This window comes from Plecotus auritus (genome assembly GCF_963455305.1).
Source record: "Plecotus auritus genome assembly, chromosome: 6".
NCBI lineage: Eukaryota > Metazoa > Chordata > Mammalia > Chiroptera > Vespertilionidae > Plecotus > Plecotus auritus.
Window position 1 is genome coordinate 106,877,048 of NC_137773.1, and position 24,556 is coordinate 106,901,603.

Below are 24,556 nucleotides of genomic sequence, written 5' to 3' on the forward strand. Positions count from 1 at the left end.
AGAAATTTGCCATAGGAACTTGGTCCAGTTTATGCCAATGCCCCTGATCAAATTGGTTTCCTTATACATCATTTTCCTTAAAGTCACAGTTTCCAAGAACCTATCGTCAACGTTAAGTAGGGACTTACTGTGTGTGTGTCACATTCTGGAAAGTTAACATTTAAATAACATATACCAGGGTTGTGCTTCTCATTTCTTTATCCTGGCTCCAGTGTTTCCTTCTTGGGGTGTCCATGTTTGTCATTGCATCAATAATCCTGGAGAGTGAAGACTAGACCTCAGTAAGGTTTAATTCCTATTGAGATTCAAGTCACATGTTTTGGTGGGAATGCTGGGCTGAGTCATGTCCTTCCAGGGGTGGCATCAAAGTAGTGTGCCACATAGAGCTCCTGACAGCTCTGAGCACCAGGGCAGGGTTCCTAGGTAATTTTTAATATGATATTTATAAAATTTGAGTATAATCTATAGATTTTTTCTTTCTCTCTATAGCTTTATTATTATTTTTTAAATTCTTTATTGTTGAAAGTATTACATGTGTCCCCTTCCCCCTCCCCTCATTGGCCACTTCTAACTCACCCCTGCCCCCACCCCAGGCCTTCCCCACCCTATTGTCTGTGTCCATGGGTTATGCATATATGCATACAGGTTCTTTGATCTCTTTCCCTCCATTCCCCCTCCCCCAACATCCCTCTGAGATTCCTCATTCTGTTCTGTGATTCTACTTATCTGGATCTATTTTGTTCATATGAGTGAGATCATGTGATACTTATCTTTCTCTGATTGGGGATTCCATTTTCCTTCCTTTCCTTTTATTTCACTTAGCATAATACTCACCAGTCCCTCCATGCTGTCTCAAAGGGTAAGAGATCCTTCTTTTTTTATTATTATTAAATTTAATTTTTTAAAATATATTTTTTATTGTTGATATTATTACAAATATCTCCCATTCTCTCCGCCTTCTCCCCTCTCCTCCCAGGCTCTACCCATCCTTCCAGGTCTTCACCACCCTATGGCCCATGTCCATGGGCTATGCATAAAAGTATATATGCATAGCTCCCAGAGATCGTTCTTTTTACTGCTACATAGTATTCCATGGTATAAATGTACCTCAGCTTTTTATCCACTCATATACTGATGGGCACTTGGGCTGTTTCCAGATCTTAGCTATTGTAAATTGTGCTGCTATGCACATAGGGGTGCATACATTCTTTCTGATTGGTGTTTCGGGTTTCTTAGGATATATTCCTAGAAGTGGGATCCCTGGGTCAAAAGGCAGTTGCATATTTAATTTTTTGAGGAAACTCCATACTGTTTTCCATAATGGCTGCACCAGTCTGCATTCCCACCAGCAGTGTACTAGGGTTCCCTTTTCGCCACATCCTCGCCAGCACTTGTCGTTTGTTGATTTGTTGATGATAGTCATTCTGACAGGTGTGAGGTGATACTGCATTGTCGTTTTAATTTGCACCTCTCTGATGATCAGTGGCTTTGAGCATTTTTTCATATGTCTCTTGGCCTTCTGTATGTCTGCTTTAGTGAAGTGTCTGTTTAGGTCCTTTGCCCATTTTTTAAATTGGATTGTCTTCATTTTATTAAGTTGCATGAGTTCCTTTATATATTTTGGATATTAACCTTTTATCAGATGTATCATTGCCAAGTATTTTCTCCCATACACTGGGCTTCCTTTTCATTTTGTTGATTGTTTCTTTTGCTGTGCAGAAGCTTGTTATGTTGATATAGTCCCATTTGTTTATTTTCTCTTTAGTTACCTTTGCCCTTAGAGATGTATCTGTAACCATATTCCTACAGGGAATGTCTGAGATTTTGCTACCTTTGGTTTCTTCTAGGGTTTTTATGGTTTCACAGTTTACACTTAAGTGTTGTATCCATTTTGAGTTTATTCTTGTGTATGGTGTAAGTTGGCGGTCTAGTTTCATTTTTTTGCATGTATCTGTCCAATTTTCCCAATACATTTATAGAAGAAACTGTCTTGACTTCATTGTATGTTCTTGCTTCCTTTGTCAAATATTAATGGAGCATAGTGTCTTGGGTCGATTTCTGGAGTCACTGTTCTGTTCCATTGATCTATATGCCTGCTCTTATGGCTGTAGTAGACTGTTATGATTACGCTGGCTTTGTAGTATAACTTCATATCTGGTATTGTGATTCTTCCAATTTTCTTGTTTCTCAAGATTGCTGTGGCTATTCGGGGCCTATTTTGGTTCCATATAAATTTTTGGAGTATTTGTTGTAGATCTGTGAAATATGCTGTTGGTATTATATTAGGAATTGCATTGAATCTGTAGATTGCCTTTGGTAGTATGGACATTTTAATGATGTTACTTCTATCAATCCATGAACACGGTATATTTTTCAACTTGTTTATATCTTCCCCTATCTATTTTTTTAACGTCCTATAGTTTTCCGAGTACAAGTCTTTCACCTCCTTGGTTAGGTTTATCCCTAAGAATCTCAAATTTTTTGCTGCAGTGGTAAATGTGATTGTTTATTTAGTTTCTCTTTCTGAGAATTCATTTTTGGTGTATTAAAAAGCCATCAATTTTTGGGTGTTGATTTTGTGTCCTGGTACATTGCCAGATCCATTTATTAAATCTAGTGGGGTTTTTTTTGTGCAGTCTTTAGGGTTTTCTATGTATAATATCACATCATCTGCAAATAATTCCTCCTTTCCAACTTGATTGCCTTTTATTTCTTCTTCTTGTCTGATCACTGTGGCTAGGACTTTCAGTACTATCCTATCTAATAAAAGAGTAATATGCAAATTGACCATCACTCCAACACACAAGATGGCTGCCCCCATGTGGTCAAAGATCCTGCCCCCATGTGGACACAAGATGGCCAGCAGGGGAGGGCAGTTGGGAGGGACCAGGCCTGCAAGGGAGGGCAGTTAGGGGTGACCGGGCCAGCAGAGGAGGGAAGTTGGGGGCGACCGGGCCCGCAGGGAAGGGCAGTTGCGGGGGACCAGGCCCGCAGGGGAGAGCAGTTATTAAATCTGAAAAATCTAGAGTGCTGGGCTCGGGGCCGCCCGCCCGCCCCTCCCCTCCTCCGGGCCCCGCAGCTCCCCGCACCCCCCCCTCATGGACATGCTGGACCCGGGTCTGGATCCCGCTGCCTCGGCTACTGCTGCTGCCGCTGCCAGCCACAACAAAGAACCTGAGGCTGAGGAGGGCATCGAGCTGCAGGAGGGCGGGGACGGCCCTGGGGCGGAGGAGCAGACTGCAGTGGCTATCACCAGCGTCCCACAGGCGGCGTTCAGCGACCACAACATCCAGTACCAGTTCCGCACAGAGAACAATGGAGGACAGGTGACATATCGCGTAGTCCAGGTGACTGATGGTCAGCTGGATGGCCAGGGCGACACAGCAGGCGCTGTCAGCATCGTGTCTATGGCTGCCTTTGCTGGGGGGCAGCAGGCTGTGACCCAGGTGGGTGTGGATGGGGCGGCCCAGCGCCCTGGCCCTGCTGCTGCCTCTGTGCCCCCAGGTCCTGCAGCACCCTTCCCACTGGCTGTAATCCAAAATCCCTTCAGCAATGGCGGCAGCCCAGCAGCTGAGGTGGTCAGTGGGGAGGCACGATTTGCCTATTTCCTAGCGTCCAGTGTGGGAGATACCACGGCTGTGTCAGTACAGACCACAGACCAGAGCTTGCAGGCCGGAGGCCAGTTCTATGTCATGATGACACCCCAGGACGTGCTTCAGACAGGAACGCAAAGGATGATTGCACCTCGGACCCATCCCTACTCCCCGAAAATTGGTGGAACTAGAACACCCTGGGATGAGAGACGGAGAGCTCAGCACAATGAAGTGGAGCGGAGGCGGAGGGACAAGATCAACAACTGGATTGTCCAACTTTCAAAAATCATTCCAGATTGTAATACAGACAACAGCAAGACAGGAGCGAGTAGAGGAGGGATCCTGTCAAAGGCCTGCGACTACATCCGGGAGCTGCACCAGACCAACCAACGCATGCAGAAGACCTTCAAGGAGGCCGAACGGCTGCAGATGGACAATGAGCTCCTGAAGCAACAGATTGAGGAGCTGAAGAATGAGAATGCCGTGCTTCACGCCCAGCTGCAACAGCACAACCTGGAGATGGTGGGCGAGAGCAACCAGCAGTGACGCCCTTCCCGTCGCGCGGCAGGCCCTCCTCTGGGCCTCTGCTGCCCTCTTTCCCAGCCCTTAGCACAGAGAGGGACAGATGCCCCTCCCCCAGCTGCGTTTTTTTATAGTAGATTTTTAACAAAAAAAAAATGGGGAGAAGTAATGAATTTCTTTGGATAAACACCCACTGCTCTCCTGGATGTGGAAATGATCTCCCTCCCCCATCTGTCTGCCCCTTCTCCTGGCCCCCACTAAGCCCCAGCACTTCTAGTGGTCTCGCCTGGAGACAAAAGGGAGGAGGACAGAGGCCCTGCCATATCCCGCTGCCTCCTTTGGCCTCTAAGAGGTACTGACATGGTGCTTACAGGCAGGAGGGGAGCCTTTGCGGGGGGCATCCCTGGGACCTGGACCTAAGAAGGGAGGCCATGTCCCACCCCACCTCTTGTTTCTGGATTCCTGCTCCCCTTTGGGTGTGTGTGTGTGTGTTTTCATTTTCTTTATGGAAAAATGGACAAAAAAGAGAGAGGTATTTAACTGCAATAAACTGGCCCCATGTGGCCCCGCCTTGTCAAAAAAAAAAATCTAGAAAATCTAGTATTTTCTTACAATCCTTTGTATTTCCTCTATTCCCACATTGCTGAGAGTTTTTATCAGTTAGGGGTGACCAGGCCTGCAGGGGAGGGCAGTTAGGCATCAATCAGGCTGGCAGGGGAGTGATTAGGAGTGATCAGGCTGGCAGGCAGAAGCGGTTAGGGGCAATCAGGAAGGCAGGCAGGTGAGCAGTCCTGGATTGTGAGAGGGATGTCCAAGTGCCTGTTCAGGCCCGATCCTACCGGGCAGTCGGACATCCCTCGAGGGGTCCCAGATTAGAGAGGGTGCAGGCTGGGCTGAGGGACACACACCCCCTGTGCACGAATTTCGTGCACCGGGCCTCTAGTGTTGAATAAGAGTGGTGAAAGAGGACATCCCTGTCTTGTCCCTGTCTTGTTTTTAGGGGAAATAGTTTTAGGTTTTGCCTATTGAGTATGATGTTTGCTGTAGGTTTGTCATATGTGTCCTTTATTATGTTGAGATATGCTTCCTCTATTCCCACATTGCTGAGAGTTTTTATCAAAAGTGGGTGTTGGATTTTGTTGGATGCTTTTTCTGCATCTATTGATATGATCATGTGATTTTTGTCTTTCAGTTTGTTTATGTGATGTATCAGATTTTTGATTTGTGAATATTGTAGCAGGCTTGCATCCCTGAAATTAATTCCACTTGGTCTTGGTGTATGATCTGTTTAATATATTGCTGGATCTGATTTGCTAATATTTTGTTGAGGATTTTAGCATCTAAGTTCATCAGGGATATTGGCCTGTACTTCTCTTTCTTTGTAGTGTCTTTATCTGGTTTTGGAATTAGGATAATGCTGGCCTCATAAAAGGAGTTTTTGAAAGTGTTCCTTCCTCTTGGATTTTTTGGAATAGTTTGGGAGGATAGGTGTTAGTTCTTCTTTGTCTGTTTGTTAAAACTCCCCTGTGAAGCTATCTGGACCAGGGATTTTCTTTGCTGGGAGGTTTTTGTTTACTACTTCTATTTCTTCAGTTGTTATTGGCCTATTCAGGTTTTCTGATTCTTCCTGATTCAGTTTTGGGAGATTATATTTTTCAAGGAATTTGTCTCTTACATCCACATTGTCCAGCTTGTATGCATGTAGTTTTACATAGTATTTTCTTACAATCCTTTGTATTTCTGTGGTGTCAGTTGTTACTTCACTGTTTTCCTTTCTGATTTTATTTATTTGGGTCCTCTCTCTTTGCTTCTTGATGATCTGGCTAACGGTTCATCAATATTGTTTATCCTTTCAAAGAACCTGCTCTTGCTTCCATTGATTTGTTTGTATTGTTTTTTAGTCTCTGTGTCATTTATTTCTGCTCTAATCTTTATTATTTCCTTCCTTCTACTTACTCTGGGCTTTACTTGTTCTCTTTCTGATTCTTTATGGTTAAATAGTTTATTATTAATTTTTCTTGTTTTTTGAGGTAAGCCTGTAGTTCTATGAACTTCTCTCTCAGGACTGCTTTTGCTGTATCATAGAGATGTTGTGTTATTGTGTGTTCATTTTCATTGGTTCCAGGAAGTTTTTTATTTCTTTCCTGATCTCATTGGTATCTGATTCATCCTATGTAATAAAAGCCTAATATGTTAAGTATTTGGTCGACCAGTAGGCCGTTCAACCAATCAGAGCTTAATATGCTAAGGCAACTCAACTGCTCACTATAACGTGCACTGACCACCAGGGGGCAGACGGTTGACTGGTCAACCAGTTGTTATGACGTGCACTGACCATCAGGGGGAGACGCTCCGACTGGTAGGTTAGCTTGCTGCTGGGGCCCCGCCCATCGCAACTGAGCAAGACAGGACGGACACACCCTGGAGCCCTCCCGCGGTCCCTCCCCGGTCCCAATCATGCACCGGTGGGGTCCCTTGGCCTGGCCTGTGCCCTCTCGCAATCCAGGACCCCTTTGGGGATGTCGGAGAGCAGGTTTCAGCCTGATCCCGCAGGCCAGGCCGAGGGAGCCCATTGGTGCCGAATTCATGCACCGGGCCTCTAGCCTATATAATAAAAGCCTAAGCAAGTGTTACGGCGGAACGACCGGTCACTGTGATGCGCATTGACCACCAGGGGATAGACGCTCAACACAGGAGCTGCCCCCTGGTGGGTCAGTGCACTCCCACAGAAGGAGCGCCACTCAGCCAGAAGCCGGGCTTACGGCTGGTGAGCGCAGCTGCCGCAGCATCAGGAGCTTCTCCGTGGTTTTTTTATGCTACTGTAAATGGTCTGTTTTTTGTGGGTTTTTTTTTATAATATGTTTTATTGATTTCAGATAGGAAGGGTGGGATAGAAACATCAATGATGAGAGAGAATCATTGATGAGCTGACTCCTGAATGCCCCATACTGAGGATCAAGCCCACAACCCCGGCATGTGCCCTGACCGGGAATCGAACCATGACCTCCTGGTTCATAGGTTGACGCTAAACCACTGAGCCATGCCAGCCGGGCTCACTATACCAATTTGTTAAACATTTTCTTGCAGTTTGTTCTATACCACTAATGTTACTGATTATTTATACCACTGTTAAGTAATTATAACACATTTAGAGTTTTTAATATAAAAGTTCATTCCCACCAGGGGCCAGAACCATAGACCTTTGACAGACCCAGTACTGGCTGGTGCCTCCCCTTGAGGAACCATGTGGCAGTGTGTCATTTCAGTGAAGACGTGGTTCCCCATGGTCTAGTACAGTGGTCGGCAAACTCATTAGTCAACAGAGCAGCAAACCACGGCGCGGGCCGCAGTTTGCCGACCACTGGTCTAGTAACTCTCCTAGTTGGAAACACTTACACATGGGCCAGGAGACAGATAAGAGAGTTCACTGAACTGTTGTTTGTAATAGCAAAGTATAGCCAGTTCCAACTTATAGTGGCTCAACTTTACTATGGTAGGAGAGTGATAGGCATTTAATAAAAATGGTGTTTTGGATTTTGAAATTAGATGTTTTCGTGGGCTGGCCAAATGCAGGAGGATGCCCACTCATGGTGCTGGGAAGGGCAGTGAGCACAGGCCCTATCAGCCAAAGGTCAGCAGTGCACACACTACAGTGTGATATTACACACATTTTCAACTTAGGATATTTTCAGTTTACAATGAAATTATCAGGATGCAGCTGCAACTTGGCTGAGGAGCATCTGTCCTGGGAAAAACCTAAACATTATTGATAAAAGAATGGATGAAATCACTGCACTCTGAAATTCTATATATTAGTTTAAGTCAATGAACTAGACCAATATGTATGTACATGAATCAGTCTTAAAGAAAATGGGAATGTGAGGCACGTTCAACATTTAAAACCATACAAAACAGTGCTGTGACATAGTTTCAAGTTACATTGAGATGCAGTTAGTGTTTCAAAGGCATGCACTAATATTTACACCAAACCCAGATGTAACCTCCCTCTGGGGAGATCTGCAGGTGGCACTGGGGGCAGGAAAAGCTCAGAGTTCAACCCTGTGCAGTCTGTGACCTACACACCACACCTTTCAAAGAAAACCTAAAGCAAAGATTGCAACCTGTCTATATTGTTTATATCTTAGAGGTGGGTGCATGGGTATTTTGTTTCAACTTTTAATGAAACTTAAGTGATCCATGCTTAGGATAAGTCTTCAGACACCGGAAAAAGGTATAAAGAAAAAACCTGATGCTTGATTCTACCAAACAGTATCTTCTACATTCTCTTGCACACACCTTTGCATTCATCCTCATGATTTCTTTAGGAAAATGTCCTGGAAACGGAATTAATGAGTCACAGGGTGTACTTCTGTTACTTTCTCCCCAAATTGTCCAGAAATTTCCTCAAGGACCCATGGGAGTATTATACTTACTCTCATCTTTTTCCTGATGGGCTTGGGCAGAACAAAACAAGTGTTTGTAAGCCCATGACTATTTTCATCCTATATACTATCCTATATAATAAAAGCGTAATCTAAGTGTTCGACCATTCATTCAACCGTTCGTCCTACCGTTCCACCAGTTGCTATGATGCGCACTGATCACCAGGGGGCAGACACTTCAACCGGTAGGTTAGCTTGCTGCTGGGGTCTGGTTGATCGGGACTGGGTGAGACAGGCTGGATACACCCTGGAGCCCGCCCGCAGTCCCTCCCCGGCTGGTGGCCCCGATCGCTGGCCAGGCCGAGGGACCCCACCTGTGCACAAATTCGTTCACCAGGCCTCTAGTGTAAACATAAGACTGTTGAATTTCACTTGTATACCTGATGATTGACATTTAAAGACAAGTTTAGCAAAATTTCTATGGCCCATTAGAAAGCTTAGACCCAGCAATTTCCAATCTTGACTTCTTGTCATAGTCACCTGTGGAAGTCATCATAATTCTTTACCTTGATAAAATAATACTATTTCATAGTTCAAAAGATACTAAATGTTATTATTGAACCCATGTTAAATTTTTCTGATGTTATAGAGCAGTTTCTAGACCAGGCATCCTCAAACTACAGCCCGCGGGCCACATGTGGCCCGCTGAGGACATTTATCCGGCCCGCCAGGTGCCGCTGCCTGTCCTGCTTAGCAGCCGACTCATCCTGGGCCTGCAGTGCGCATAGGAATTTGTTCATAGTTTTTTTTTTAAACTGTAGTCCGGCCCTCCAATGGTCTGAGGGACAGTGAACTGGCCCCTGTTTAAAAAGTTTGAGGACCCCTGTTCTAGACCATGTCTTCATTGACATTTTGGTTGACAGTTCTTTGTCACGTGGGGCTGTCCTGGGCACTGTGGGGTGTTGCGCAGCATCCCTGGCCTCCATCCTCTTGATGTCTGTAGTGCCCATCCCAGTAGTGACAGTGTCTCCAGGCATTGCCACATATCCTCTGGGTGCAGAGTCACAGTGCCATAGACATTGTGCTGATGTGGAAGAATAACCTTTTTCTTAAAAGATTCATGCGGACCCTTATTGGGGTAGCCCAGTGGTCGGCAAACTCATTAGTCAACAGAGCCAAATATCAACAGTACAACGATTGAAATTTCTTTTGAGAGCCAGATTTTTTAAACTTATTCTAACGCCACTTCTTCACAATAGACTCGCCCAGGCCATGGTATTTTGTGGAAGAGCCACACTCAAGGGGCCAAAGAGCCGCATGTGGCTCGCGAGCCGCAGTTTGCCAATCACTGGCCAGTAGCCTATTGTGATGCCTTAAGTCCCCAGTGACCCAGGGGATGAGGGATCATGCCCACCTATCGCATATGAGAGACAGGAAATGTGACAGATAGGCAAGATGTTAACTTAGCAAGTCTAGTTGAAGGGCTCTGGGCCCTTTATGCTCATTGTCCTACTCTGTTGTCTCTGGGTTAATGTGAAAACAACTGCGTACATAGGGGAGGAAGAGTCCAAAGGATATTCGTTGAAAACTGTCCTTTCCCCGCCTGATCCCCCCACACACACCTGATCCCAGCCCCAGAGCAACCATCCGGGTAACTGGTGATCATCTAGAGCAGCCGTGGGCAAACTACGGCCCGCGGGCCGGATCCGGCTGTTCTATCCGGTTCTCTTGCTCTCCCCTCCGCTCCTTTACTTTGAATTTATATTAGTTCACACAAACACTCCATCCATGCTTTTGTTCCGGCCCTCTGGTCCAGTTTAAGAACCCATTGTGGCCCTCGAGTCAAAAAGTTTGCCCATCCCTGATCTAGAGCCACAATTTTTAGCCTTTTTCATCTCATGGAACACATTTTTTGTCCATCTGACAAAAAAAATATGTATAATTTTGTTTCATTCACACCAGCCAATATCTAGTGAATATACATGCAACCATATATACACATACAGTGTGACATGCTTAGTGGAGATAGGCTGTGTATGTTTGCTCTTCTGGGATTAGACAGCATGAACAGAAATGTCAGCTTCCAGGAGTTCTCCATGTTCTTTCAAATCAAGGTTCTAGATTATTTCAAAGTGAGTAATTTTTCAATGACATTTATTGTTATCAATTTATTGTCATATTAGTATTTACAAGAAGTTTGAGACCCAAATAACTTAATGCTTCAATGGGCAAATATCTATTTCCATTTTGTAAAGGACTTTTTTATTTTTATGGTCTTCTAATATAATATGGATATGTCACCATTTTTAAAATTAAAAAATTAATTTGCCCTAGCTGGTTTGCCTCAATGGATAGAGCATTGACCTGTGGACTGAAGGGTCCCAGATTCGGTTCCCGTCAAGGGCACATGCTGATCCATGATTCTCTCTTATCATTGATGTTTCTACCTCTCTCTCCCTCTTCGTTCCTCTCTGAAATAAATAAAAATATATTTTAAGCTCTCCGACTGGTGTTCCCGCAGCCTCTGCTGCTTTCGGGCTCAGTAGCCTGGAGAAAAAATTCAAAACAAAACCTTGAAAACGCTTTAAAATTTGGGGGGGGGAAAGAGAAAGAAAAATCAAATCCCCCTCGAACCTACGGGAAAGTCACTTTTGCACACTTCTGGCCTGCCAGCCGCCTCCATGGCACTTGGGCGTGGGTGGTGAGCCGCACCATCCCTGCGCCCGCACCTCGTGGCAGCCCCGCACCGTCCTCCCCGAGCACCACGTGTCTGGCGGCCCTTGTGAAGGCGGCTGCGTGCTCGGGCCCCCCAGGCTTGCACGTTGACAGATACTTTGCATCTCTCTTCCCCAGCTGTAATCTTAAACTGCCAGCAGCCCAAGGCCTATATTTAAAGAGAAATGCGTATCCCAGAGGTGGGCACCGTTTGGCTGGCTCTTTAAGAATTTTTGTAATTAGGAGGAAAGTCCCCATTTTAATACACTTATTTTGGAAATTTGGAGCTGAAAATGCCAAACTCCCGGGGAGAGCCATATTGTTTTTGAGAGCCTTTTGTGTGCGGTCCTGCAGTCTTGAGTGAGCCGCCCCGGACTTCTGGGTCCCTCCTGCTCTGCCACCATGAGCTGGTTGCGCGCTGATTGGAGAAGAACCCCTTTTATCCTGTGTGGTCCCTGTAAGAAGTCCTGGCGGGGCTTGGGGTCACGGGGGCTTAGGGAGATGAACGCTGCCACCAGCAGCTACCCCATGGACTCCCTGTATGTGGGTGACTTGCACTGGAACATCACCGAGGCCGTGCTGTATGAAAAGTTCAGCCCTGTGGGGCCTGTGCTTCCATCCGGGTCTGCCACGATGGAACCACCTGCCGCTCGCTGAGTTATGCCCACGTCAACTTCCAGCAGCCAGCTGGCGCTGAGCGGGCCTGGGATACTGTGAACTTTGATGTGATTACGGGAAAGCCAATCCGTATCATGTGGTCTCAAAGGGATCCCTCTTTGAGAAAAGATGGTGTGGGAAACGTCTTCATCAAGAAACTGGAAAAATCTATAGATAACAAGGCAATTTATGATACTTTTTCTACTTTTGGGAACATCCTGATCTGCAAGGTGGGTGTGACAAGAGCAGCTCTAAGGCTTATGCTTTCGTTCAATTCGAGACCCAAGAGGCTGCAGACAAGGCCATCAAGAAGATGAACGGCATGCTCCTCAATAACCACAAAGTGTTTGTGGGCAGATTCAAGTCTCAAAAAGAGCGGGAAGCTGAACTTTGGGGGGCCAAAGCCAAGGAGTTCACTAATATGTATATCAAAAACTTTGGGGAAGAGGTAGTTGCGTGATGAGAGACTAAAAGAGCTGTTCAGCCAGTTTGTGAAGACCCTAAGTGTCACGGTGATGAGAGATCACAATGGGAAATCCAGAGGCTTTGGCTTTGTGAGTTAAAAAAACATGAGGATAGCTCTAGCTGGTTTGGCTCAGTGGATAGAGTATCGGCCTACGGACTAAAGGGTCCAGGTTTGATTCCGGTAAAGGGCACATGCTCAGGTTGCAGGCTCAATCCCCAGTGGGGGGCGTACAGGAGGCAGCTGATCAATGATTCTTTTTCATCATTAATGTTTCTCTCCCCCTTCCTCTCTGAAGTCAATAAAAATATATTTTCAAAAAACACACACATGAGAATGCCAATATGACTGTGGAAGAGATGAAAGGAAAAGAAATCAGTGGGAAAGTCATTTTTGTAGGCTGTGCACAGAAAAAAAGTGGAATGGCAGGCCAAGTTAAAACAAATTTGAACAGCTGAAGCAAGAGAGAATTAGTCAATATCGGGGTGAATCTCTACAGTAAGAACTTGGATAACACCATTGACGATGAGAAGTTAAGGAAAGAGTTTTCTCCTTTCGGATACACCACCAGTGCTAAGGTAATGCTGGAGGATGGGAGAAGCAAAGGGTTTGGCTTTGTTTGCTTCTCATCTCCTGAAGAGGCCACCAAAGCAGTCACTGTGATGAATGGATGCATCATGGGTTCCAAGCCACCGTATGTCGCCCTGGCCCAGAGGAAGGAAGAGGGAAAGGCTCATCTGACCAACCAGTATATGCAGCGGGTGGCCGGAATGAGAGCACTCCCTGCCAGTGCTATCTTAAATCAGTTCCGACCTGCAGCTGGTGGCTACTTCGTGCCAGCAGTTCCACAGGCTCAGGGAAGGCCTCCATATGACACACCTAACCAGTCAGCACAGATGTGACCTAATCCATGCTGGCAGCGAGGCTTCCAAGGAATGCCAAGTGCTGTACGCCAGTCTGGGCCTCTTCCAACTCTTCGTCATCTGGCTCCAACTGGTAATGCTCCAGCCTCTCGTGGCCTCCCTACTACTGCTCAGAGAGTCGGGTCTGAGTGCCCAGACCGCTTGGCTATGGACTTTGGTGGGGCTGGTCCACCCAGCAAGGGCTGACTGACAGCTGCCAGTCGGGAGGTGTTCGCACAGCTGTACAGAACTTAGCACCTCATATCGCTGTGGCTGCTGCTGCTCCTCGGGCTGTTGCACCTTACAAGTATGCCTCCAGTGTCCGCAGCCCTCACCCTGCCATACCACCTCTCAGCCTGTGGTCCATGTGCAGGGGCAGGAGCCCCTGACGGCCTCCATGTTGGCCGCAGCACCCTCCCAGGAACAGAAGCAGATGCTGGGGAAATGTTTGTTCCTTCTCCTCCAAACCATGCATTCTAACCTGGCTGGAAAGATTATGGGAATGATCTATAACTCTGAACTGCTGCACATGCTGGAGTCCCACAGGTCTCTCTGTTCCAAGGTGGATGAAGCTGTGGCCGTTCTATAGGCTTAACATGCCAAGAAAGAAGCTGCCCAGCAGGTGGGCACTGTTGCTGCTGCTACCTCTTAGGCAAGGAAAAAACGATTCAGAAGCCAAATAATCCCTCAGGAAATCCAGCTCAAGGTTTGAAGACTTCCTAGCTTGTCCTATGGACCTCAACACTAAGAACCACAAATTGCAAATTTATTAGGTCATTTTGTATCAAAAGGTCAATTATGAAGCAAATAGAATTTTTTAATTAAAAGAATATATTCTGACCTGGCCGGTTTGGCTCAGTGGATAGAGCGTCGGCTTGTGGACTCAGGGGTCCCGAGTTCGATTCTGGTCAAGGGCATGTACCTTGGTTGCGGGCACATCCCTGGTGGGGGGTGTGCAGGAGGCAGCTGATTGATGTTTCTCTCTCATCAATGTTTCTGGCTCTCTATCCCTCTCCCTTCCTCTCTAAAAAATCAATAAAATATATTTTAAAAAATAAAAATATATTTTCTGGGTTCTGCTACGGCTCAGGCAGTGTTAACTTTTGTTAACTTTTTTTTTTCTTCCTGTTGTGGGTTTTGATCCTCCCTCCCCTCCCCCCCCACCCCCGCCCCCAGAAATTGATTTTATTTTATGTATCCAAGCCTTAAGTTTCTCAATAAAGAAAAACTCTCCATAAAAATATTTATTTAAAAAAATTAATTAATTAAATTAATATTAATTTGACATATTACCATGGTCTGTGATTCAAGTTTAAGCAAAGTCTCCCAGCCACGCCTTACCCCAGGTTCCACTGCTAAGCTGCTGGTGATCCAGATTTCTGGACATTTTGTGCATTGAGCAGTCTAGATCATGTGACACACAGCTTAGACGGCTTTCTGCTCGTGCAGAGAGGACCCTCGCTCCTAATGGGAGTTTGCTTGAACCGGGCAGACTGTCCTGGAGTTAATCTGTGCTCTGGTGATGGGCAGAGAGCCCGTCAGTGGGAACATCCTTCTCTGCTATAAACGGCATCTTCAGTCTTTATTATCTATGATCAAAATGTATTGATAATATTATCTGTGATCATCAATGCTGCTGTGACTAGGCTGGTCCAGACCTAACACTGCATATGTGCAAAATAAACTCTAGAAATGGCTGGGCCGAGCCTGGTGGTGTCTCGGTCTTCATTAGCTGCCTGGGACTGTGTACCCTGCCCACAACCTTGGCCACCAGAGAGTCACCATGGTTTGCATTCAGCCAAACCAGATAGGAAGGAGGTGGATCCCAGGTGAGAGCTGGAGAGCAGCCTCTGCTCTCTCCCTTCCGTGCACACACGGGGCGGGAGTGTGCCCTCAGCTCCAGCTCATTCCCTTGTTTGCAGCAACCCTTGCCTAGCTTGTCCTTGGACTGAGGCGTCCCTGTTCTGTGGTTTCAGAAACGGGTTTCTCCTTTCGAGGACATGATCTTCTGTTTCTCGGAAGAGGACTGGTCCCTTCTAGACCCTGCCCAGACTGGCTTCTACGGGGAGTTCATCATTGGAGAGGACTGTGGGGTTTCGCTGCCTCCAAGTAAGATGTCCTTCCACCCTCTCCTGAGACCAGGGAGCTGGGGGCCCACATCTGAATTTGCTGACCACCCTCCATCCCTGAGATGAGGTCACATACACACAGCGACAGTGAGGACTCTTAGTAGAGGCATCCTCACCTACCGCTATCACATGTAAATCAGGCTTACTGGCTGTTTTGCATTCGAAACCAAGCATAACAGGTTCCTGTGCACCCACTTTTCCTCTATCATTCTGATCCTATGGCCTCTGAAGTTCTGGCTTTCTGGCTCATGGGCCTGACAGCTGCCCCAAGCCCACAGCTCCCCCAATAGTGTGCCCCTCCCCACCCTCTCTGCTTGCTCAAGCCTCTCAGTTTCTCTGCAGCCCTGCGTGGCCCTGTCACTGCCATGGCTTGGCCTGCGTCCCTCCAGGTCACTGAGGAATGTGTGTCCTCCCCTTTTCGTTGAACAGATGACCCAGCAGCCCAGCAGGACCTCTCTCAGGGTGAGGAGAATGAGCCGTGTGTTCCTGAGCTGCAGGACCTCCAGGGCAAGGGTGCTACCCAGGTCTCCTACTTGGGTGAGTCATGATTCCACCACTGGGGCGACAGTAGGGTGGTAGGTGGTGCCGACCAGAGGTGGGCCACTCCCTGCCATTTCTCTGCAGCCCTCTGTAAGCCCAGGCTCTGTCTCAGTAGAGCATGTTTTGCCGCCTCCATGACTTCTCCCAGAAAGAATGTAGGCTTATTTTTTTTGGCGGGTGTGGGATCACACTCATCAACCAGGGACTAGGACACAGTGGGAACATCCTTCTCTGCTATAAACAGCACCTGGGCTGTGCTGACAAGCCAGCAGCCCCTCCACAGGTGAGGTCACATTCTCTAGAGGTCAGGTGGAGAAAGCACTAGTGCAGGACCTCCAGGTGTCTCATTCTCTAGTGGGAGGATTTTTGTAGGTTTCAGAGTCTAGTCCTTCCACCACGTGCTGTGAGTGTGAGGAAACTAAGGCACAGGGTGCTGGGCCTTGGCTTACAACAGCACGGCATTGGCAGCAACATTTCCCACTCCCCTATCTGGGCTTTCTGTGTAGGTTGTTAACCACTTGCCATAACGCCTGAGACACTGCTCCTTCAGGACTAAAGGCTTTGTATGGTTTCAACAGCAGCCTCCTCTCCTTCCCCTTCATGACCTAGAGCTGGCACAGTGCAGTCAAGTGTGGGTCTCCATTCCCACCTGGACGAGCTTGCAGGGCCTCGGGGTGGCCAGCTCCCTGTCCTGGCAGCCTAGCAGGCTCTGTGCAGACTATTTATGCAGGGTCTGCGAGGGGCCTGGGGCCTGTGGAAATCCCACTACAGAAGTGGAAATGACCATAGGGGTGGCAGTTACTTCTTCACAGGCAAGTCGACAGGCAGATCCAGGACTCGTGCTGACTCCATATAGCTTTAGAATTTTTTTGCCTACAAATTCATTTGCTCCACAAACATTGACTGAGTGGCTGCTCAAGAAGGGAGCTCAGAGCTGCCCTTGGCTCATAGTCTGGCATCTGTTAAGATGCCTCCCCAGGAAGTGCCACAGCTGCATGACAAAACCACCTTTCCATTTTCTTCTCTGGAAAGACTTTCCAAGTGTCCAGCCATTCCAGGTCGAAGAAAGAGGAAAACAGGATGAGCTACAGGGACAAGAGTTCCAGGCCTGCGAGCAGACAACACTTACTCAGAGCACCTGCCCAGGTAAAGATGGTCTGGGAGGGGGTGGGGTGTGTGATACATATGTGAGCATATGTGTACACATGGTATGTGTACATGTGGTATCTGCTGTGTGGTATGTGCATGTTTTGTGTGTATAGTGTCTGGTGTGTTGAAGTGTGAATGTGTATGGTGTGTACATGCACGTTTGCTGGTGTGGGTGGGGTCAGGGATTGACCTCTCTGAGGTCCTTGCTGACCAACCACTCCTGTGAGTTGTCAGCTTATTGTGCTGGGTTCCCTTTTGCTAGGGTCTCTCCCAGCTGAGCTCCAGCCCAAGACCCTCCCCTCCTGGCCTCACCCTGGCATGTTGAAGAAGGTACGCCACAGCGCTACTGGCCATTAGGGGTGTGTTTCTTCCCTCAGCACAGAAGCCAGAGTCCTGGGCAAAGCCTTGGACCTAAAGAGCAGGAGTGTGGCATGCCTGTGAAAGGGGAGTGTCCTCCACCTGTCTCATAGGGTCATGTTGGTAGAAGTCACCACCTCCAGATGCAAAGACTGAAATGTGGCCATCATTTTTTTAAAAATATGTTTTTATTGATCTTTAGAGAAAGAGGAATCTTTTAAGTGAGAGGGATAGAAAGATAGAAAACATCAATAGGCTGCCTCCTGCACACCTCATACTGGGGATCAAACCCACAACCCAGGCATGTGCCCTGATCGGGAATCAAATCAGTGACCTCTTGGTTCATGGGCTGATGCTCAACCACTGAGCCACACCAGCTGGGTAATGTGGCCATCTTTAATGTCCTTGGGGTTAAGATGTTCTTCCAGCCACCATACCTGAGTTTCTGGTCCTTTTTTGTTTCACTTTGTTCTTTTTTTAAATTCCAGTTGACATACAATATTATATTAGTCTCTGGTTCATACTCAAACCCACTGTGTGAAAGAGACTTTCCACAGCTGTGGGGACTGACTCACGTATAGTCTTTTACCCGAGATGCCTTTTGGAGCAAGAGTTGTCTGGCAAAGAATTGTATGCACCCCTATGTTCATAGCAGCACCTTTTACAATAGCTAAGATCTGGAAATAGCCCAAGTGCCCATCAGTAGACAAGTGGATAACAAAAGATGTGGTGCATTTATACCATGGAATGCTAGGCAGCAGTAAAAAAGAAGAATCTCTTACCCTTTGAGGCAGCATGGAGGGACCTGGAGCGTATCATGCTAAGTGAAATAAGCTACCCAGAGAAAGACAGGTATTACATGATCTCACTCATATATGAAAAGTAATTAACAAAAGAAACTGATGAACAGAGTGGATCCAGAGACATGGAAGCATGGGACAGAGTGTGGGATCTCAGAGGGAAGGTGGGGGAGGGTAGGTGGGTGGGAAATAATCAAAGACCTTGTATGCATATATGCATAACACCAACAGTAGGGTGTAGAAGGCCTGGTGGGGGGAAAGGATGGGGGCCGGCAGGAGAGGGTCATTGGGGGGAAAGGGGAGACATACGTAATACTTTCAACAATAAAGAATTTAAAAAATAAAAAAGAATTATCCAGATGATTCTGGGGTGAAGCTAAGATTCAGGAAAAGAAAAAAAAAAAAAAAAGAGTTGTCTGGCATTGTGGTAATTCCACTTAGCTCTGTGCAGGGCTCCCTGCTATTTGTGTTCACCCCGTCACATGTAGACAAAAGGGATTTTATATTTACAGCAGATCCAGAAGGAGAATAGCCCCTCCCCCAAAACTTTGAGCTCCCTCACCCCTGGTTTTCTCAGGTGCCTGCAGCAGGCTGAGAGTGGCCATGCATAGCTGAGGATGGCCCCTCCTCAGGATGAGGGTGGCCATTTCAATGGGGCTAGATGAATGCTTGTTGCCACATGTGCACTTCTGGCCTTCTCTGGCCTCTGCCTGCCCGTAGCAGCCTCATGATATACAGAAGGGGTGCCTACATATGTATTAAATCATGTGTAATCCTCAACAGTAACCCCAAAAGGCAGCTCTGATTCCTGTCTATTTTACAGAAAAAAATTTAAAGGAGAAAGAAAGTTGCCCAACGTGTCGGAGGAATTGAGCTTAATCAGGGGATTGGGAATACCGAAGCCTGTGGCCATGCTGTGCGTGGCCTGGGAATAGGTGATGGATGGTTCCCTGTAAGCTAGAGGGACTAAGGAGAGAAGCAGGGAGGCTAGGAAGCCAGATTTGAAAAACAAAAGACAAAGGCATTATAAAGAATATATTCTTATAATGTTAGGGTGGGGAAGCTTTCTTGTAAGACATAAAACCAAAAAGGAGATGAATAAATGTGTTGCATTTTAAAACTGTGAAAAACAAATGTGCTGAAACAATATACATAAAATTTAAAAAAAGAAAAGAAAAATGGGAGGGATTATGTACAAATAAGAGGCAACAGATTCAGACCCATAATTTTGACTTCATAGAAAAGGCAAGCTATGGCTCTGCAATGTGGAGTTAGCCCGGACCTGGGGCCTGACGGCCCACATTCAGATCCTTAGTCTGACACCCATGGCCCGTCACTGTGGACCCTGGGTCAGCGACTTCTGCTCAGGAGCCCCAGGGGCAGAATGAAAACATCAGAGTACCTGTTGCGGGGTTCAGTGTTTGTGTCCCCCCACACACCACCCCCCCCATACTCATCACTCCCTGATTTCACTGTTTCTCTGGTGTTTGGGGCACACTGCTGAATCCCACCTCATCTAGTAACAATTCCTAACATTGTGTAAATGGCCCACAGGAGCACTAAGGGTTGTTTATGCCCCCTTTTAGAAATTGCATTTATTTTTTGTCACTTTAGCTGATTTGAGGGGTTGTCATCCTGTATGCACTGTATTAGTCTCCTAAGGAGGCTCAAACAACAGAAATTGGTTTTCTCAAAATGCTGGAGGTCTGAGGTCCAGGTATCAGAAGGGGCTTCTCCTGCAGCAAGTCGTCTTGGCCAGTAGCTGGCTGTCTTCTCCCTGAGCTTCCACATGTCTGTGTCCTAATATCTTCTTGGAAGGATGCCAGTTGGCTTACAAGCCACTCTAATGATCTCATTTTAACTTAACTCTTGAAAGACGTTAATTCCAAATACAGTCACATCCTGAGGTATTTGGGGTTAGGACTTAAGCATAATAGGGATTTTTAGGGGATGCAGTTCTGCCCTTAGCACTCCACCCTCTGGTCTCCTAAGTTCATGTCCTCACATTCAAAATACATTCACCCTTCTCCCATAGCCCCCAATCTGTTCCGTCATCAACTCTAAGTGACCTCCACATTGCTTTCCTGCAGCCGGAGGTGACCCACCGCCCCCTAAGAACAGCCTGGATGAGGAGGTGACCATCGAGATCGTCTTGTCCAGCTCTGGGGATGAAGATTCCCAGCTGGGCCCCTACTGCACAGATGAGACACAGAGCCCCTTGGGGAAGCAAAACGGCACCCCCATGCTCCAGCAGAATGGCCTCTCAGTGGGGGGCGAGGTGCACACCTCTGGGAAGTCCTATGTGTGTCCCAACTGCGGCAAGGTCTTCCGCTGGAGGGTCAATTTCATCCGACACCTGCGCAGCCGCAGGGAGCAGGAGAAGCTGCATGAGTGCTCGGTGTGTGGGGAGCTGTTCAGTGACAGCGAGGACCTGGACGGGCACCTGGAAGCCCACGAGGCCCAGAAACCTTTCCGGTGCGGCGCCTGCGGGAAGAGCTTCCGCCTCAACTCGCACCTGCTTTGCCACACGCGGGTCCACCTGTCGCCGACCGGCCCCCGGCCGGTGATTGGGAGCAAGCAGGGGGAGGCAGAGTCCACAGGTGGGGGGCCTGATGCCTCGCTGGCTGAGGGCCGGGCCCAGCTGAGCATCCAGTGCTGTGACTGCGGGAAGCTGTTCCAGCGGCCTGACCACCTGGCAAGGCACCGCAGCAGCGTGCACGGTAAGGACCGGGCACGGCCCTTTCGGTGCCGGTACTGCGTCAAAAGCTTCCTGCACAACTCCGACCTCCTGCGCCACCAGCGCCTGCATATGAAACGCCGCTCCAAGCAGGCTCTCAACTCTTACTGATGCCAGGCCCTCCCCGGGACGTACCTGCTCCTGGACTGACCTCACCTTCCCACCCTTTGCTCTCAGGTAGAAATGAGATAGTGATCAACTGAGCATTTCTTTTGTCTCTGCTGTGCCAAAAAGCAGGGAGGGAGGTGCATAACCAGCTTGGACTCGCCCGGTGTTTCTGGGTCAGAAGAAAGCCCCGTCCAGTGCTTCCCAGGCGGTCTGAGGGACTGGACTGCCCCAACTGCAGTGACCATTTGGGGTTTGACCCTTGCCACCAACTCACTATACTGCCATGCTGCCTTGTCTGGACCCCTGCCCCTATCTTGAGGTTCCAGGGTAACTGTACTTCCCATCTGAGAGCAAGAAGCTGTGGGCGCCGTAATGCCTAGAAAAAGGCAGGGAGTGCATGTGTTCAGCAAGGCCAGGCACACCAATCCTGCCATGTCACCAGCTGACCCAAAGAACACCCACTGTTACCAGGCAGCCCTGTCAGGGTCAGAAGCCTCCAGGGCGCTGTACAGCTGCTTGCGAAGGGGAACTGTGTCATACTTTTTTTGGGGGATGGCAGCTGCTTATTAGGATTTTGAGTTCACTGAGGGCAATACCCACATTTTAAATTGTTGCACACCCTGCTCAAATGTCATTTCTTTGTACCTGAAGGACCCGGTAAATGGTTGTGGGGTAGAAGCAGTTGTCATCATTCAAAAGGCACTTAAGTTCCCCTGCCCGTCACATTGTGTCCAGGAATGGGGAGTTCAGCCAGCCCCAGTGGGGGGTTCTGTTGTCTGGATGAGGGGCAATGGGAACAACCTCCTGTGAGGTTGGGTTCTCCATACATAGAACGTAGTCTGCTGTTCATATTCATTTGCTAGGGCTGCCTTAACAAAATACCAAAAACAGGGTGACTTAGAGCAACAGAAACATTGCCTCAGTTTTGGAGGCTGGAAGTCCAATGTCAAGGGGTCAGTGTGTTGGTTTCCTGTAAGGGAAGGTTTGTTCCACACCTTTCCCCCAGCTTCTGGTGGTGCTGGCAGTCGATGATGTTCCTTGTAGAAATATTACCCCATCTCTGCCTTCACCTTAATGTGGTGTCCCTGTGTACATGTCTGTCTCCAAATTTCCCCTTTTTATAAGGACACCATATTGGATCAGGGCCCCCATGCCTATTCTAGTATATTCCTGTCTTAATTAGTAACATCCACAATGACCATATTTCTAAGAAAGGCCACATTCTGATGTATTGGGGTTAGGACGTAAATATGAATTTGGGGTGGTGGGAAGACAATTCAATCCACAACAGCAGATAGTCTTGCAATTATCCGGTCATCCCTGATTAACAGATGAGTCAACAGAAGCTGCGGTTGGCTTGCTGTCGGTTCCACTGGAAGCAGCATAGTTTTGAAAGTGCGTGGCCTGGAGTTCTGGATTGGGAGTGACCTTTGGCTGTGAAATCTCAAGCAATGAAAACCATGGTCTTATTGTTCCTGGAAGACTGGTAATATCGGCCAGGCTCAATGTCAAGAAAGCACAGGCACTATGGAGTAGTGGTAGCTGATTCAAAGCCACCAGGTGGACATTTTGTGTTATTTGTATGTCCATCAGCAGGCAGCCAGGCCCCTTGTCATGTCTGTTGTCACATGAGATGCCATCAAACCCAGTGGAAGAGCCACAGGTTTTATAATTCTGATTACTGTGCCTGTGTAGACACCCCTGCATCCTGAGGAGCAGTAAATGCAATAAAACTGTTAGGTCATACCCTGAACAAAAAATAAATATTGGGGCTCTCCATTTCTAAATAGATTGCCTCTTATTGATCTGCCAGGAAAAGGGGGAAAGTGAATCTTTAAGGCTATTGAGGAGGAAATTACAAATAAAAGCCAGGTTATACATTTGCCCCACCCTCATGCACTCTTGCTCAAGGGCTTGTCAGCTGGAAGATGGTTCTCCATCTGCTTCAGACATCTGTGAAATGGAGGAACATTGCCCACTCACTGTTGTGTCTTACCTATAAAACCAGATCCTAAATAAGAAAAACACCAAGAGGATGTAACTGCTTCTTGAGACCCTACCAAATACTGTGGAGAACCCCCCACTCACTGACCCCATACACCTAGTACCTACCTAATTGGAAGGTCAATCACTCAGGATTCAGAAGCCCTCCAGGGTGATGTAGTTCAAATCCCAGTTCATCCCATTCCAAAGAGGCCAGTGGGGTTACCTGCTCCTCCAGGCACCAGAGAACTGACCACTTGCTCCCTCCCTGGGGGGTGGGCAGGCAGGTGAGCTACATCCTTACCATGGAAGTACAGGCCCCACATCTGAGAAGCATCTGCCCTCCCTGTTCCTTGGATCTCTGGGCATTGTTTCCACAAACTCATAAGTACATAATAAAAATTAACTTGCTGAATTAATATTCATGTTAGACTTTCCATTTAGTTTAAAAAGTAATGTGCACCACTGCTGAGATAGTTGATTGGCCTGACAAGATGAGCTTGAGGTATAAGGATGCTGAAAATAGTCCTCTGAGTGTCAGACTTCACCTTGTGACACATTTAGGCCTCAGATAGATGGCCCGCTCACCTGATCTGACCCCTGTCCAAAGGACAGAGTAAGTCACTACACCGGGGGTATTTTGTACTCCTAGTTACACTACAGCTGGTTAACCTGACCTCACCATTTTCCTATATCCTGTCTCCCAACCTCTCCCTAGCTGAGTGATGTGACCAGTGGTGTGAAGGTATGAGTTCACGCCTGCCTTGGAGATCAGTCTATGTCACTTTTCTCCCATAAGATGGTTTTCCCTTCCTGCCAAAAGCAGAGTTCAGAGTGTAGTATAGGGGATTTGATGATAACTTAAGTTGCCACATCTTGTCAAAATATGGAGGGGCTGGGACCCTTGCCTGGAAAATGTTGCAGGTCAGAAAAGGCACATCTGAGAGTCAGGGTAAGTCTACGTCATCCATATTAAGCTGGAGCCCCTTTGAATGTGTCTGTGTGCTCTGAGAAGAGACAGGACCTGCCTCCAGCCCACTGAAGGTAAATTCAGAGTGAGATTTCTGGATTTTTAAAAATATTTTTTAAATTGATTTCAGAGAGGGAGAGAGAGATAGAAACTTCAGTGATGAGAGAGAATCATTGATCGGCTGCCTCCTGCATGCCCCACACTGGGGATCTAGCTAGCAACCCAGCATGTGCCCTGACCAGGAATCAAACTGACCTGGTTCATAGGTCAATGCTCAACCACTCAGCCACGCCAGCCAGGCAGATTTCTGGATATTTTTAAGTGTTTTCCCAGAAGAAGATTGAGTGAGAAAGAGTATAAACTTGCAGAAATTTTACCATTACTTTGCATTTTCAGCAAACATTGACCCACCCAGTTGCGGGGGTGGGGGGGAAGGGGCGGTGCTAAGAATAGGTAAATCATATTTATCTTGGTCTCCCTTTTGGTTATTCCCATTTTTCTAAAATGGCTTGGCTAGTATTAGGATGATACTCCATGGCCATGATATAA

The 24,556-nt window shown here is 47.4% G+C and overlaps 1 protein-coding gene and 1 pseudogene across 3 annotated transcripts in view; both read left to right on the forward strand.

Moving 5' to 3' along the window:
• Positions 1-23,454, forward strand: part of ZNF496 (zinc finger protein 496) — a gene marked incomplete at its 5' end in the record, with an annotated part of 57,904 nt that extends 34,450 nt beyond the window's left edge. The window contains 5 exons of one of the 2 annotated variants that reach the window (XM_080672706.1): positions 3,099-3,326; positions 15,211-15,343; positions 15,793-15,900; positions 16,936-17,049; positions 20,300-23,448. In XM_080672706.1, coding sequence (XP_080528832.1) covers positions 3,099-3,326; positions 15,211-15,343; positions 15,793-15,900; positions 16,936-17,049; positions 20,300-21,057 — 1,341 coding nt within the window. In that variant the 3' untranslated portion in view covers positions 21,058-23,448. Of the gene's footprint in view, positions 1-3,098; positions 3,327-15,210; positions 15,344-15,792; positions 15,901-16,935; positions 17,050-20,299 lie in introns of those variants that run through there. The other variant, XM_080672705.1, reaches the window with a different exon arrangement.
• LOC308250614 (polyadenylate-binding protein 1-like 2) lies at positions 11,714-13,823 on the forward strand (annotated as a pseudogene). Its single transcript has 2 exons — positions 11,714-12,423; positions 13,608-13,823. The product of its transcript is annotated as a polyadenylate-binding protein 1-like 2 (transcript).
• Positions 23,455-24,556: the final 1,102 nt, after the last annotated feature.